Source organism: Enhydra lutris, unplaced genomic scaffold, assembly GCF_002288905.1.
Source record: "Enhydra lutris kenyoni isolate GAN:26980312 unplaced genomic scaffold, ASM228890v2 scaffoldscaffold20, whole genome shotgun sequence".
NCBI lineage: Eukaryota > Metazoa > Chordata > Mammalia > Carnivora > Mustelidae > Enhydra > Enhydra lutris.
The window spans coordinates 16,616,647-16,629,030 of NW_019154104.1; the positions used below are offsets into that span (position 1 = coordinate 16,616,647).

General features: G+C 40.6%; 1 protein-coding gene across 1 annotated transcript in view; it reads left to right on the forward strand.

Moving 5' to 3' along the window:
- Positions 1-4,924: 4,924 nt before the first annotated feature.
- The window catches only part of LOC111148651 (SNW domain containing 1), a 35,486-nt gene continuing 28,026 nt past the window's right edge, over positions 4,925-12,384 (forward strand). The window contains exons 1-2 of the mRNA XM_022505406.1: positions 4,925-4,965; positions 10,588-10,741. Coding sequence (XP_022361114.1) covers positions 4,952-4,965; positions 10,588-10,741 — 168 coding nt within the window. The 5' untranslated portion in view covers positions 4,925-4,951. The remainder of the gene's footprint in view (positions 4,966-10,587; positions 10,742-12,384) is intronic.

The following is a 12,384-nucleotide window of genomic DNA, read 5'->3' on the forward strand; positions in this document are numbered from 1 at the left end:
AAGAATGTCATAAATGTAGCCGACCCTTGAACATGGGTTTGATCCATGAGGTCCACTTACAGGTGGATTTTAATTAAAATAGGAGTACTATTTTAAGACAGTACAGTACAGTACTGTAACTGTATTATTTCTTATGATTTTTAAAATATTTACTTATTTATTTGTTTGTCAAAGAGAGCAGAAGCAGGGGGAGCGGCAGATAGAGGGAGAAGCAGGCTCCCTCCCTGCTGAACAGGGAGCCTGATGTGGGGCTCAGGGCTTGATCCCAGGACACTGGGATCATGACCTGAGCCAAAGGCTGATGCTTAACAGACTGAGCCACCCAGGCATCCATCCCTCTTATGATTTTCTTAATAACTTTTTTGGGGGGACACCTGGGCAGCTCAGTTGTTAGGCAACTGCCTTCAGCTCAGGTCATGATCCCAGGGTCCTGGGATCAAGCCCCACATGGGGCTCCCTGCTCAGCGGGAAGCCTGCTTCTCCCTCTCCCACTCCCTCCTTCTCCCCACAACCCTTGTGTTCCTTCTCTCGCTGTGTCTCTGTCAAATAAATAAATAAAATCTTTTAAAAATAACATTTTCTTTTCTCTAGCTTACCACATTGTAAGTTTTAAGTTACTTTATTTCACATGAAGTTATAGTAATTACGTTTTGGGGGAGTCAAAGTTATACAAGGATCTGTGACTGCACGGAGGGTCAATGTCTCTAATGCCTGCATTGCTCGAGGACCAATGTAATATATAATCTTTTGAGACTGGCTTCTTTCACTCAGCATGATGGCTCTCAGATTCATCTAAGTTGTGTGTATTGATAGTTCCTAGGATGGCAGATTTTTAAAACTCTTTATCTAGAGATTTAAAAAACCAGAAAAAAATGGGGCCACCTGGCTGGCTCCGGTGGTACAGCATGCAACTCTTGATCTCAGTACTGTGAGTTCAAGCCCCACACTGGGTGTAGACCTTACTTGAAAAAGAAAAAAAAAAAAAAAAAAAAAACCCTAGAAAAAAGTACCAAGTATAAAAGGATATTGACAGTAGAATGGATCTTTGATATTATCTGGTCCCACTCTACGCTTTTACAGATAAGGAGTCTATATCCAGTGAGGGTAGAGGACTTGCCCAAGATTGTTCAGGCACAGGAGAGGAGAGAGATTCAATCTTCTTTGTAGTGAAGTAAACCATAAAAATCTATAAAGTGTGATAAATGTTAAGACTGGGAGAAAAACAAGTATTATTAGAGCACAGAAAATAAATATCGTATAAACTCCTTTCCATTGTTAATGATAGAGAATTAAACTAACTTAAAGCCAACAAAATAATTCATTGGCTCACTTAATTTAAAAAATTCAGGATGACTAAATAAATAAATAAATAAAAATTTAAAAATTCAGTATGGTACAGTCTTCACGCACTGCTGAATCCAGGAACTCCCAAGATGTTGTCAGAGATCTCAACATCTCTCAAGTCTCTTATTCTTCTCTTTACTCTTTTGGACTCCTTCTTTCTTGCATAGTGGCTTCATTCTTTCCTGTCACAAGCTCTTGCTGTCTTCCAGGATATATAAATATTGGTAACTCAGGCCTATAATCTTATAGTTTCTGACCCAAATGAAAGACGATGCTTTGTCTTCATTAATTCTATTGGTCAAACCTACGGCCATTACTCTTCATTCTCCTTCCCTGGTTTCTCACCTCACTAATCTTCCCTTGAACTGCTTCTCCCCTGTAACTATACTCACTTCCTAGGTGATCTCATTCAATTTATATACCATCTACCCCCAAAGGTCTCCAACCCAAACCTTTCCCCCCACATTTCAAACTTGTATATACAACTGCATACATGATATCTTTAAAGGTTGTCTTTATCTAACAACCATTTCAAATGTAACATGTTCAAAACTAAACTCCTGATCTTTTCCCAAAAACATGACCCTCTTGCAATTTTCCCGTCTTAGTAAATGGCAACTCCATCCCTCTAATTTCTCTGACAAAAACCCTTGGGGATATCCTTGATTATTCTCTTTCATACTTCACATCAATTCTATCATTAAAATTTGTTAGTTCTACCTTCAAAATGGATCCAGATTCCAATCTCTTCTTACTACCTCTAATACTACCTCCCTCCCTAAACCATCAGCATCTATCCCCTGAATTATCACAAAAACCACCCAGCTGGTTTCCCTCTTTCCTTCCTTACTTCTTGGAGTCCATTTTCAACACAGCAGTCACAAGGATCTTTTTAAAACAAATCAGATCATGTGTCTTCTCTGCTCAAAATCTCCAGTGTGATTTCTATATACTATCAAACAGTGATCTCCAAGGTATAATAATAAATGGGACGCCTGGGTGGCTCAGTGGTTAAGCCTTTGCCTTCAGCTCAGGTCATGATCTCAGGGTCCTAGGATCGAGCCCAGTGTCAGGCTCTCTGCTCAGCGGGGAGCCTGCTTCCTCTTCTCTCTCTGCCTACTTGTGATCTCTCTCTGTCAAATAAATAAAATCTTTTTTAAAATATATCATAATAAGTGAAAAAAAGGAAGGTGAAGAGAAGTGTGTACAGTATCTACCATTTGTCTAGGAAAGAGAAGCGTACAAATATATATATATTTGTATATATTTTTAAGTGAAAGGATAAACCATAAAATTTTTTTTAAAGATTATCTATAGGGAGAGGAAGGGGAAATGACAGAAGGGTCAGGAAAAGAATCTAGACTTCCCTAAATGTACTACCTGTTTGGTAAATTTTGGCTTTGAAACCATGAAACTGTTTCACAAAACAACTTTTTTTAAAGCAATGTCTAAGAATTCAAAGGAAAAAGAAATAAACCTGACTAGCAAATTAGTGGCATTATCTCACAGAGAGGAACTATTCCGAGTCACTGTATTTATTTATTTTTTAAAAAATCTCTATATCCAACGTGGGGCTCAGACTTACAACCCTGAGATCAAGAGCTGCATGCTCTACCAACTGAGCCAATCAGGTGCACCTCTCCCTAAATCACTTTAGAGCAGTGCAATTTGACTGTATACACCTAGAGAGATATACTCTAAGGGCAAAATGAATTGCAAAAAAAAAAAAAGCAGAAACTATTATCATTAAGCATATGTTTAGTAATCATTTCAGTAATGTTATTCTGAAACTATTTTATATATACAGTAGGATAAAGCAATTATGTTAATTAATTATAATTAATTGTTATTGCCATATGTAATTATGTTAATGTCATTAGGTACGAAGAATTTCAGAAGAGGTATGTATATAAAACCAAAGTTAAGTAAAATATGTGTAATCCTAAATTTGCATTGAAAATACTAATATAGGGACGCCTGGGTGGCTCAGTTGGTTAAGCGGCTGCCTTCGGCTCAGGTCATGATCCCAGCGTCCTGGGATCGAGTCCCACATCGGGCTCCTTGAGCCTGCTTCTCTCTCTGTCTCTGCCTGCCACTCTGTCTGCCTGTGCTCGCTCTCGCGCTCTCTCTCTCTCTGACAAATAAATAAATAAAATCTTTAAAAAAAGAAAATACTAATATAAATTCATGATGCATTTTCTCAAAAAATGTGTGTAAATCTAAATTTTTTAGATCTGTAGTCCAAAAAGGCTTACAAACAATAATCAACACAATAACAATGAACATTTGTAGCATCCAAATCATTTTCTCTAAATATCACTTTCCCACTTAAAGAAGGGCTCCTTGGAGAAATGACTGATTCCAAGTCTGGAGTAGAAAAATTGCTAGATGAACCTACAACATCTTGTCACCAGAAATTGAGTCATCCTGGATAGGGGATGCTGCTTCTGCTGCTCAAAGCAGTGTGGTTGGTTGGTGAAAATTCAAAGAGCTGTACACTTATAGTGTATGCACCTTTCTGTATGTGTGCTACACTGCAACTAAGAGTTTGTATCTACGCTTTATCATGGAACATGTCAAACGTGTTAGTGTGATGAATTAGCCACACAATGGATAATTTCCCCATTATCCAGCTTCAACAGTGATCAAAAACAGCTGTTCTCTTTTCATCTATACTCCACCACTTCCCTCTCTCCAGTATTTATAAGCAGATTTCATTTATCCTACCGGTTCATCAGAGATTATGCTTAACCCATAATCTATGTAAAACACATAATATAAAACACGTACATACATAAAAACAAAACATAATACCCAGAAGAAGTGTTGTAAAGGTGACTTACCAAGATCACACAATACCTCCCCAGGAGAGTGTTTTGGGGGTGGGGTGTGGAGTTAGGGGACAGCGTTTAAAGAAAAGTTTCGAGTGTGAATGTTTTTAGAGCGTTCCCAAACTCTCCATTTGACAGTCTCACGATTTCCTGTTGTTTTAAAACCCAGTCATCCTTTTATTTAACGTTGCTCTTCCCGATTCTCTTGTACTGGAGATCCCTACAATCCGGGAATGAGACTGAGTGGGGAATAAAATAAGCATCTTTTTTTTTTTTTTAAGATTTTATTCATTTATTTGACAGAGATCACAAGTAGACAGAGAGGCAGGCAGAGAGAGAGAGAGACAGAGGAGGAAGCAGGCTCCCCGCGGAGCAGAGAGCCCGACGCGGGGCTCGATCACAGGGGCTCGATCACAGGACCCCGGGATCATGACCCGAGCCGAAGGCAGAGGCTTTAACCCACTGAGCCACCCAGGTGCCCCTAAAATAAGCATCTTAAAAGGCATCTCACCTTCGTTATTTTGCCTAGGGAACGCCCTATTTTGTCACACTGTACGAGGGATGCATCTGCCTTTCTTAACTGAAGCCCTTATCTCATAACCGCTCAGTCTGTTGAAAACAGAATCGAAGCGTACTTTTGTTCACAGAACTACAAATCCCAGAAGGCCTTTCGGCCGAGGCGTCTGCGCATCGTGGACTTCTTCCTTTCCCCTCCTCATCAAGAGGAAAGACCCGCCCCGCGGTGCTGTCGCTCGCGCTGGAAGAAGCGGAAGAAGATGGCGCTCACCAGGTGGGTTGTTGATGGGGGTCCTCGATACGGAAGGGTCTGGGAGCACCCACCTTTTTCATTTCTCTACCCACTGTCTCCGGGCACTGACCTGGCTCGGGACACAGAGCAACGTGGGCCGCGACTACGGCTAGGCACTCCTGCCGGCCTCCGGGGCGACTAGGCCTCATCGAAGCCTGGGTCTTTCCTGAGCTGTTTCCTGGGTTGAGTTCGTTCTCTCACTAGGGCCGAAAGCCTCGGCGTGGCGAATAGTTCGGCCTCAGATGCCAAGGAGTCGCACGTGTTTTTCGCTTGAGTATCATGGGGTTGTGGAGAGCGCTCCGTCCGGTCCACGGCTCAGGCGGACACGGCGGGGGTGTGGAGGGCAGTGGCTTATTTGGGCGAAGTGAAGCGGCGAGAGCCGGCTGCCCGGCTTACCGCCGAGTGTCTGCCGATCTCTCGCCTGTGCCCCGAAACAAGGATTCCTGACAAAAGAGGGGGGGGGGGGCGCACTGAACAGAGATTTTTAAATTAGTCACGGTGGTGACCACTGTCTACTAATGCGCCGCTGCTCCGTACTTTAACTTTGGACCTTAGAATTTCTTCCGTAGATAGAACCACTTCAGATTTTTGCTGTTCCCAGTTGCCTTGGTAACCGCATATAAAGTGGTCTCCTCCTTTGAGAAAAAGATGTTTAACTGGGAGATCCCGAAGGGTTACGTAACTCCTACTAGTCCGCGACCTTGTTGCTCCATCTAAGTAGAAAAACTTTACCAGCGAATGCAAGCAGGAAAAGTTGAGTTGTCAGGGGTGGTTGTAAAGAAAGTAATCGTTTTAGCACATGAACTTGAGCTCCCTAAACACGCTTGATTCTCTTCACACTTATTTTTCCTGGCTGATGACAGTTATGAGTCCCACAAAATGTTTTATTCAGAAAATTCTTGGGGGAATTCATTTTGGGTGCCTTGCTCAATCCTAGGGATTGTGTGTATACAAAAAAAGAAATCTAACAGTCTTTGCAGGGAAGATGGGGTATAAGGCATACAGATATGAAATAAAGAATAGCACAGAATACTCAATTTATCTCAATACTCAATACTCAATTTATCTAATCTAATTCTTTTGCACTTAAGCTTGTGTAATACTAAGCTTAAGTGCAAAAGAATTAGATTAGATAAATTGAATGGCTGGGGCAGCTGGGCTGCTAAGTTGGTTACGCATCTGCCTCCGGCTCTGGTCGTGGGATTGAGCCCCACGTTGGGCTCCCTGTTTCGTGGGGGGTCTGTTTCTCCCTCTCCCTCTGCCTCTCTCTCTCCCTCTCTCTTAAATAAATAAACAAAATCTTTTAGAAAACTAAGTTGAATGGACTAGGGAGATTTCTTTAGTAAATGTTACAAGCAGCAAACATTTGAGTGCAAAAATTACCAGAGTTAAGAGGAAAGGTATTGTGGAAAAGGTGGAATTTGAAAAGGACACAGGAAAAATAACAGAGATGTTGTGGGTATTGTGTGCTTAAAATTGCAGTGGCAGAGTGCAGTGTTTAAATGGCTAGCCTTGGGAACTACATAGTTTTCTGATTTCGCTGAATTCTGATTTCAAGTGAAATGTTATTTATCTCCAAGATCTACCAAGGATTAGTTAACAGCAGGGACTTGACATACTGATGTGTTACAGTACTGGTGTCACCAGTTTTTGTTACAAAAGATTTAAAGTCATACTGATTTAGGTCTTTAAATTCAAGTGTATTTGGGGTTATATATCTAATTATATCACCTGCGTTTAATATGCTTTATTTGGTGAAGGGGAAAGGGTAGACTAAGATGCCTCAGCAGTGGCCCTGTTGATGTTTTGGACTGGATAATTTATTCCGGAATGGGGCTGTCTTATGTATAGTAAGATATTTAGCAGCATCTTTGGCCTCTATCCATTAGATGCCAGTGGCAGCCCCCCCCCACCCCCTCTCCATTCTCTATCACCAAGTCTTGACAATCAAAGTTTCCAGACGTTGTCAAATACCTACATTGTAGTTATTTTACCCCCCAGTTGAGAACCACTGAGGTAGACTCTCTGCTTGCATATATAGGCTACAGCCCACTATGTACTCCTTGCCCCTACCCTGCCACCACAGGAATGTGCCTCTTTGTGGGAATGTCATCCTTTACAAGGAACAGCACAATTAAGACCCTCTGGAAGGCTAGAGTATGTTCAGACCCTAATCCAGGCCAAGTTACCTGTTTACTGGATTGTCTGAACTCTTTGCTTTTGCAGTCTGCCTGCCTTTTGATCATACTAGTAACCAGTTCTTCCAGCAGAAGGTAAAGAAAAGAGAAAATAAGTGAATACTTGGGCTTCTTTGTAACTGTCTTTGTATCCCTCCTATGTATTGGATATACGCGGTGTACTGAATATAACTATGATAGAAGCTCAAAACTTTTGACTCCATTCATCCATCCATTCATTCGTCATTCAGTTAGTATTTGTCCAAGGTCTACCATGTGCCAGACACTATTCTAGTGCTGGTTTTACAGTATTAAATCAGTCGAGCAAACTTCTTTATTTTCAAAGAGCTTAGATTTTAGGAGACAGACTATATAGGGGTGTGTGTGTGTGTGTGTGTGTGTGTGTGTGTAAACAAATCAATAATACAATTTCAAGGCCCTGTGCCTCAGTTAGTTAAGTGGCTGCCTTCTGTTCAGGTCATTATCCCAGGGTCCTAGGATTGAGTCCCGCATCAGGCTCCTTGCACAGTTAGGAGCATGCTTCTCCCTCTGCCTGCCACTCCCCTCCTTGTGGTTTTTTTCTCTCTCTTCCTGACAAAAAAATAAATAAAATCTTAAAAAAAAAAAACACGATTTCAGATAGTAATTACTAGGAATAAGATAAAGATAAAAGGACAGAGTGACTCGAATGTGTGGGGTGGAGTGCTGTTTTGGATGAGGTGGTCAGAAAACAGCTGGGGGCAGATATAATTGAGAAGAGACATGAATGCTAAGAAGGAAAGACTAAAAGATCTAGGATGGGGGCCCCTGGCTGGCTTAGTCAGTAGAGCACGTGAGTGTTGATCTTGGGGTTGTAAGTTCAAGCCCCATATTGGGTATAGAGATTACTCATTAAAATCTTTAAAAATGAATGAATGAACAAGATGGGATTGGGACAGGGAAGAACCATAAGAGACTCTTAATCTCACAAAACAAACTGAGGGTTGCTGGGGTGGGGGGAGGGAGAGGGTGGTTGGGTTATGGACATTGGGGAAGGTATGTGCTATGATAAGTGCTGTCAAATGTGTAAGCCTGATGATTCACAGACCTGTACCCCTGGGGCAAATAATACATTATATGTTAATAAAAATAATTTTTAAAGAAATAATAAATAAAATGAATGAATGAATGAACTGGGGAAAAGTGTTCTATAAAAGCAATATAGGAAAGAATGTTCTTTTTTAATTTTTTAATTTTTATTTTTTAAAGATTTTATTTATTTATTTATTTGACAGAAAGAGAGATCACAAGTAGGCAGAGAGTCAGGCAGAGAGAGAGGGGAGGAAGCAGGCTCCCTGTGGAGCAGAGAGCCCGACGTGGGGCTGGATCCCAGGACCCTGGGACCATGACCTGAGCCGAAGGCAGAGGCTTTAACCCACTGAGCCACCCAGGCACCCCAAGAATGTTCTTTTTTTAAAATATTGTATTTATTTATTTGACAGAGAGATAGAGCACAAGTAGGCAGAGCGGCAGGCAGAGGGAGAAGCAGGCTCTCCATCGAGCAGGGAGCCTGATGCAGGGCTCGATCCCAGGACCCTAGGATTGTGACCTGAGTCAAAGGTAGGAGCTTAACTGACTGAGCCACCCAGTCACCCCAGGAAAGAATGTTCTTAAATAAATAGAATATTTTATGGCAGATGGAATAGCAAATGTGAAGATCTTGAGATGGTTGAAGGCCATTGTAGTGACACAAAGATGGTGAATGCAAAGGGCAGCATGAATTTAGTTCTCCTACAAACATTTAAGTAGCCCTTGCTGTGAGCTAGACAATGCCTGGAGAGTTAGGGATGAAAGATGCAGAGGGCATGATTTCTGCAAGTTGCTCGGTCTAGTGAGAAAAAGAAAGGTAAATGAATAGATGATTCTGATAGAGTAAGGTGGATGTTTTAGTAGTGGTACATAGGGAGTCTTGTAGGAGCATGGGTGGGGGCAACTAACCCAAGTTGGGGGAGCTCTGAATAATCAAATATGTATTGAATGGTATTTAGACACTGTGCCAAGGGGTTCATAGATTTTCTCATTTAGTACTTAGAAAAACTCTGTGAGGTAGGTAGTCTTTTGATCTGTCTCTACAGATTAGAAGACAGGTTCAGAGAGGTAGGTAACTTATTTGGGTTACTACCTGGCACAGGTAGGATTTGAACTCTGGGCCCTTAACCATCACAGTACTCAACTCTCTAGATCGGATTAGATCCCTCTTATATATGTTGTCATTAGCACTCTGTACTTTTCCTTCATCATTTAATAGAATTTGTAATTATGGATTTGTATGAGGGATTGTCTCTCCTCTGTAAAACTGTAACCTGTCTTTCTCAGTTTATAGTCTCATTGCCTGCCTAGCACAGTACCTGCACCCAAGTGATCAATATTTTGAATAAATAAGTTCTATTGTTTACTCAGATACGCTTACTAGCCAAGAATCACGAAGAAATCTTAACTTTTCCATTAAATGTATTCATTTATTGGGATCCTTTTATGGTACTTTGGGGTATCGCTAATAGTATTTATCATACTACAAAGTTGCAAAGAATTGTTTGGTAGAAAGGCTACTTTGATTAAAGAATAACAAACTACATCTTTAGAATTTCTGCTTTGAATCTTTCACCTCTTAACTGTTAAATTGCCTTCTAAACTAGATACTTTTGGGAAAACACACTTAAATATGCAACTTGTGTTTTCCTTTATCCATCTCTTTGTTACATTCAGTGCTGATCCTTATTTTTTTTGTATTGACACTAAAATGTTAAAAGTAAAGCATAAGGGACGCCTGGGTGGCTCAGTTGGTTAAGCAGCTGCCTTCGGCTCAGGTCATGATCCCAGCGTCCTGGGATCGAGTCCCACATCGGGCTCCTTGCTCGTCAGGGAGCCTGCTTCTCCCTCTGCCTGCCATTCTGTCTGCCTGTGCTCGCTCTCTCTCCCTCTCTCTCTCTGACAAATAAATAAATAAAATCCTTAAAAAAAAAAAAAAAAAAAAGTAAAGCATAAAAGTAAACCAGTTAAAAATAAGGACTCTGAAAATAGTAACGACACTAAGGCAACCATATACTGGGGAGTTATCCCCTGGGTAATTGAGGCTGCTTTCTTGCTTGTTATAGGAAAGGAAATATTGAAGTATAAAGACTCAGTAGTTTATCTGTTACATGAATTATCTATTAATTATTTTATTCTGGGCACCTAGTCAAAGGTTTTTTATTGTATGTCTCCGAGTACTTATTTCTTACCAGACAAAATAAAATGACTGATATTTCATACTGCCATAAATCATCGAAATGTTTGACCTTCTGCTCAAGGGAAAAGGTATTATGGTAAAAGTCTCTGATGGCCAAATTACAATGATCAAATGTAAGAATTTTTTTAAAATTCTGACTTTTATCATCTTTGCTTATAGCTTTTTACCTGCACCTACTCAGCTATCTCAGGACCAGCTTGAGGCTGAAGAAAAGGCAAGATCCCAGAGATCACGACAGACCTCACTGGTCTCCTCCCGAAGAGAACCTCCCCCGTACGGGTACCGGAAGGGCTGGATACCTCGGTTATTAGAGGTAAGTAATTGTGCTGACCCTTGTAGAATAAATTTAAACCCCAGAACTTCTGCATATGAATGCCAATATGCTAGAAATCCTGGTTGTGAGTTCGTAAGACATATACTCCCCTTAGGGCATTGATCTTTTTCTTCTTGTTTATTATCACTGCTTTGTGATCATAAGAGAATTGTACCTGCTTATGTGTCTTCTTATGTCCAACTATTAAACTTGTACAAAAGAAACTAACACATCCTCTATAAATACAGCAGTTACCGCATATGGAAAATAATGGGAGGAGAAAATGGAAGAACAAGTTCATGTTCAGGTGCCTTTCCCTCCCTTCTCCTTGAATGCACAATGCTACAACCCTGTAGAGACAGCCTTCCTCTGGGGAAAACTCCAGCAGTATATCTTTTTCTCATTTCCTTCCCATTAAGTATAGTGGCAAGAGCACTGGCAAGAAGTTTAAAAGAATAAATAAAAATAAGTGTTTTGCGTCATACCTATGCTGCTTACTGTTTGTGGGATCCTGGGCAGATCCTGACCTCTCTTCATCTGTTTTCTTGTCTTCAGTTTGAGAATGTTTATATAGGTCTAATACATGGATTAGATACATTTTTTAGAAGGTGTAAGAGAATTTGATGGTTGGTTTGGAGGCAGTGAGGGAAAAAGAAGAAAATTGGAAAGATCTTTTTAAATTTCTAGCTTGTTCCCAGAAAACAAACTTCTTTGGCAGTACCTGTCCTCTCAATTACTCTGTATCCTGTACTGCGGTTCAGTACATATTCCTTTTCCTGATTCCAGGGCAGAATTCCCATGCTTGACCACCTTTTTCATTTAGGAAGAAAAGCAAATATTTGAGACTTAACTATTTTGCTTCCCCAAGAAGCAAAAGCCTTTTTTTCTTTCTCTCAATATTCCTTCTGACTCCTGCAAATTTTCTCCCTCCACTTCCCAAGGAAGGTCCCTGCCCTATTAAAATTCTCTGTTCTTATACCATTCATTTTTGTACCCACATATTTTCATTTTATGAAATTTGTTACATTCTATCCTTTCATGGTTGTGATTTTTACCTAACAAATGTGGAGGGCATGAGCCCTCACCATTTTTTGTATGTCTCCAAGGGGTGATCCTAGTAAACTAAATATTCATTGGACTGAAATTTGTTGCTTTGCACCCAAGATGCCATCTGTATTCTCAGTCTCTCCCATGTTTAGCATCCCCCCCCAACCTACCAGAACACTCTATAGAGCCTTGAAGATAAACTCCCAACTAGATCATGTCTTCTAAAAAAATGTCCTTGTTTATTTTTCCTCAGCTCTCCTCTAGACCTTATTAATTCTAATGTGTGAAGGCCAGCCTTACTAAAATTACTATGGGATTGTTGTTACTGCTTTTGTTTTCATTGATGGTGTAATTTGTGAGAAGCAGGGCAAAATAAAAGATTATCAAGGAGGTTATAATGCCCTCTTATCTGGGGCAAAAAGGTAGTGATTGGCATTATCACATTATCAGAGAAGGATGGTGCGTCTCTTTGGAGGGATGCTGGATATTCTTTGTTCACCTCTCAACAGATCATAGGGCAGGGGGTGGCAGGCATCATTTTACATACAACAGAGATCTCATCCTTATTTCCATTTCACCATTATGACATTCAGGGA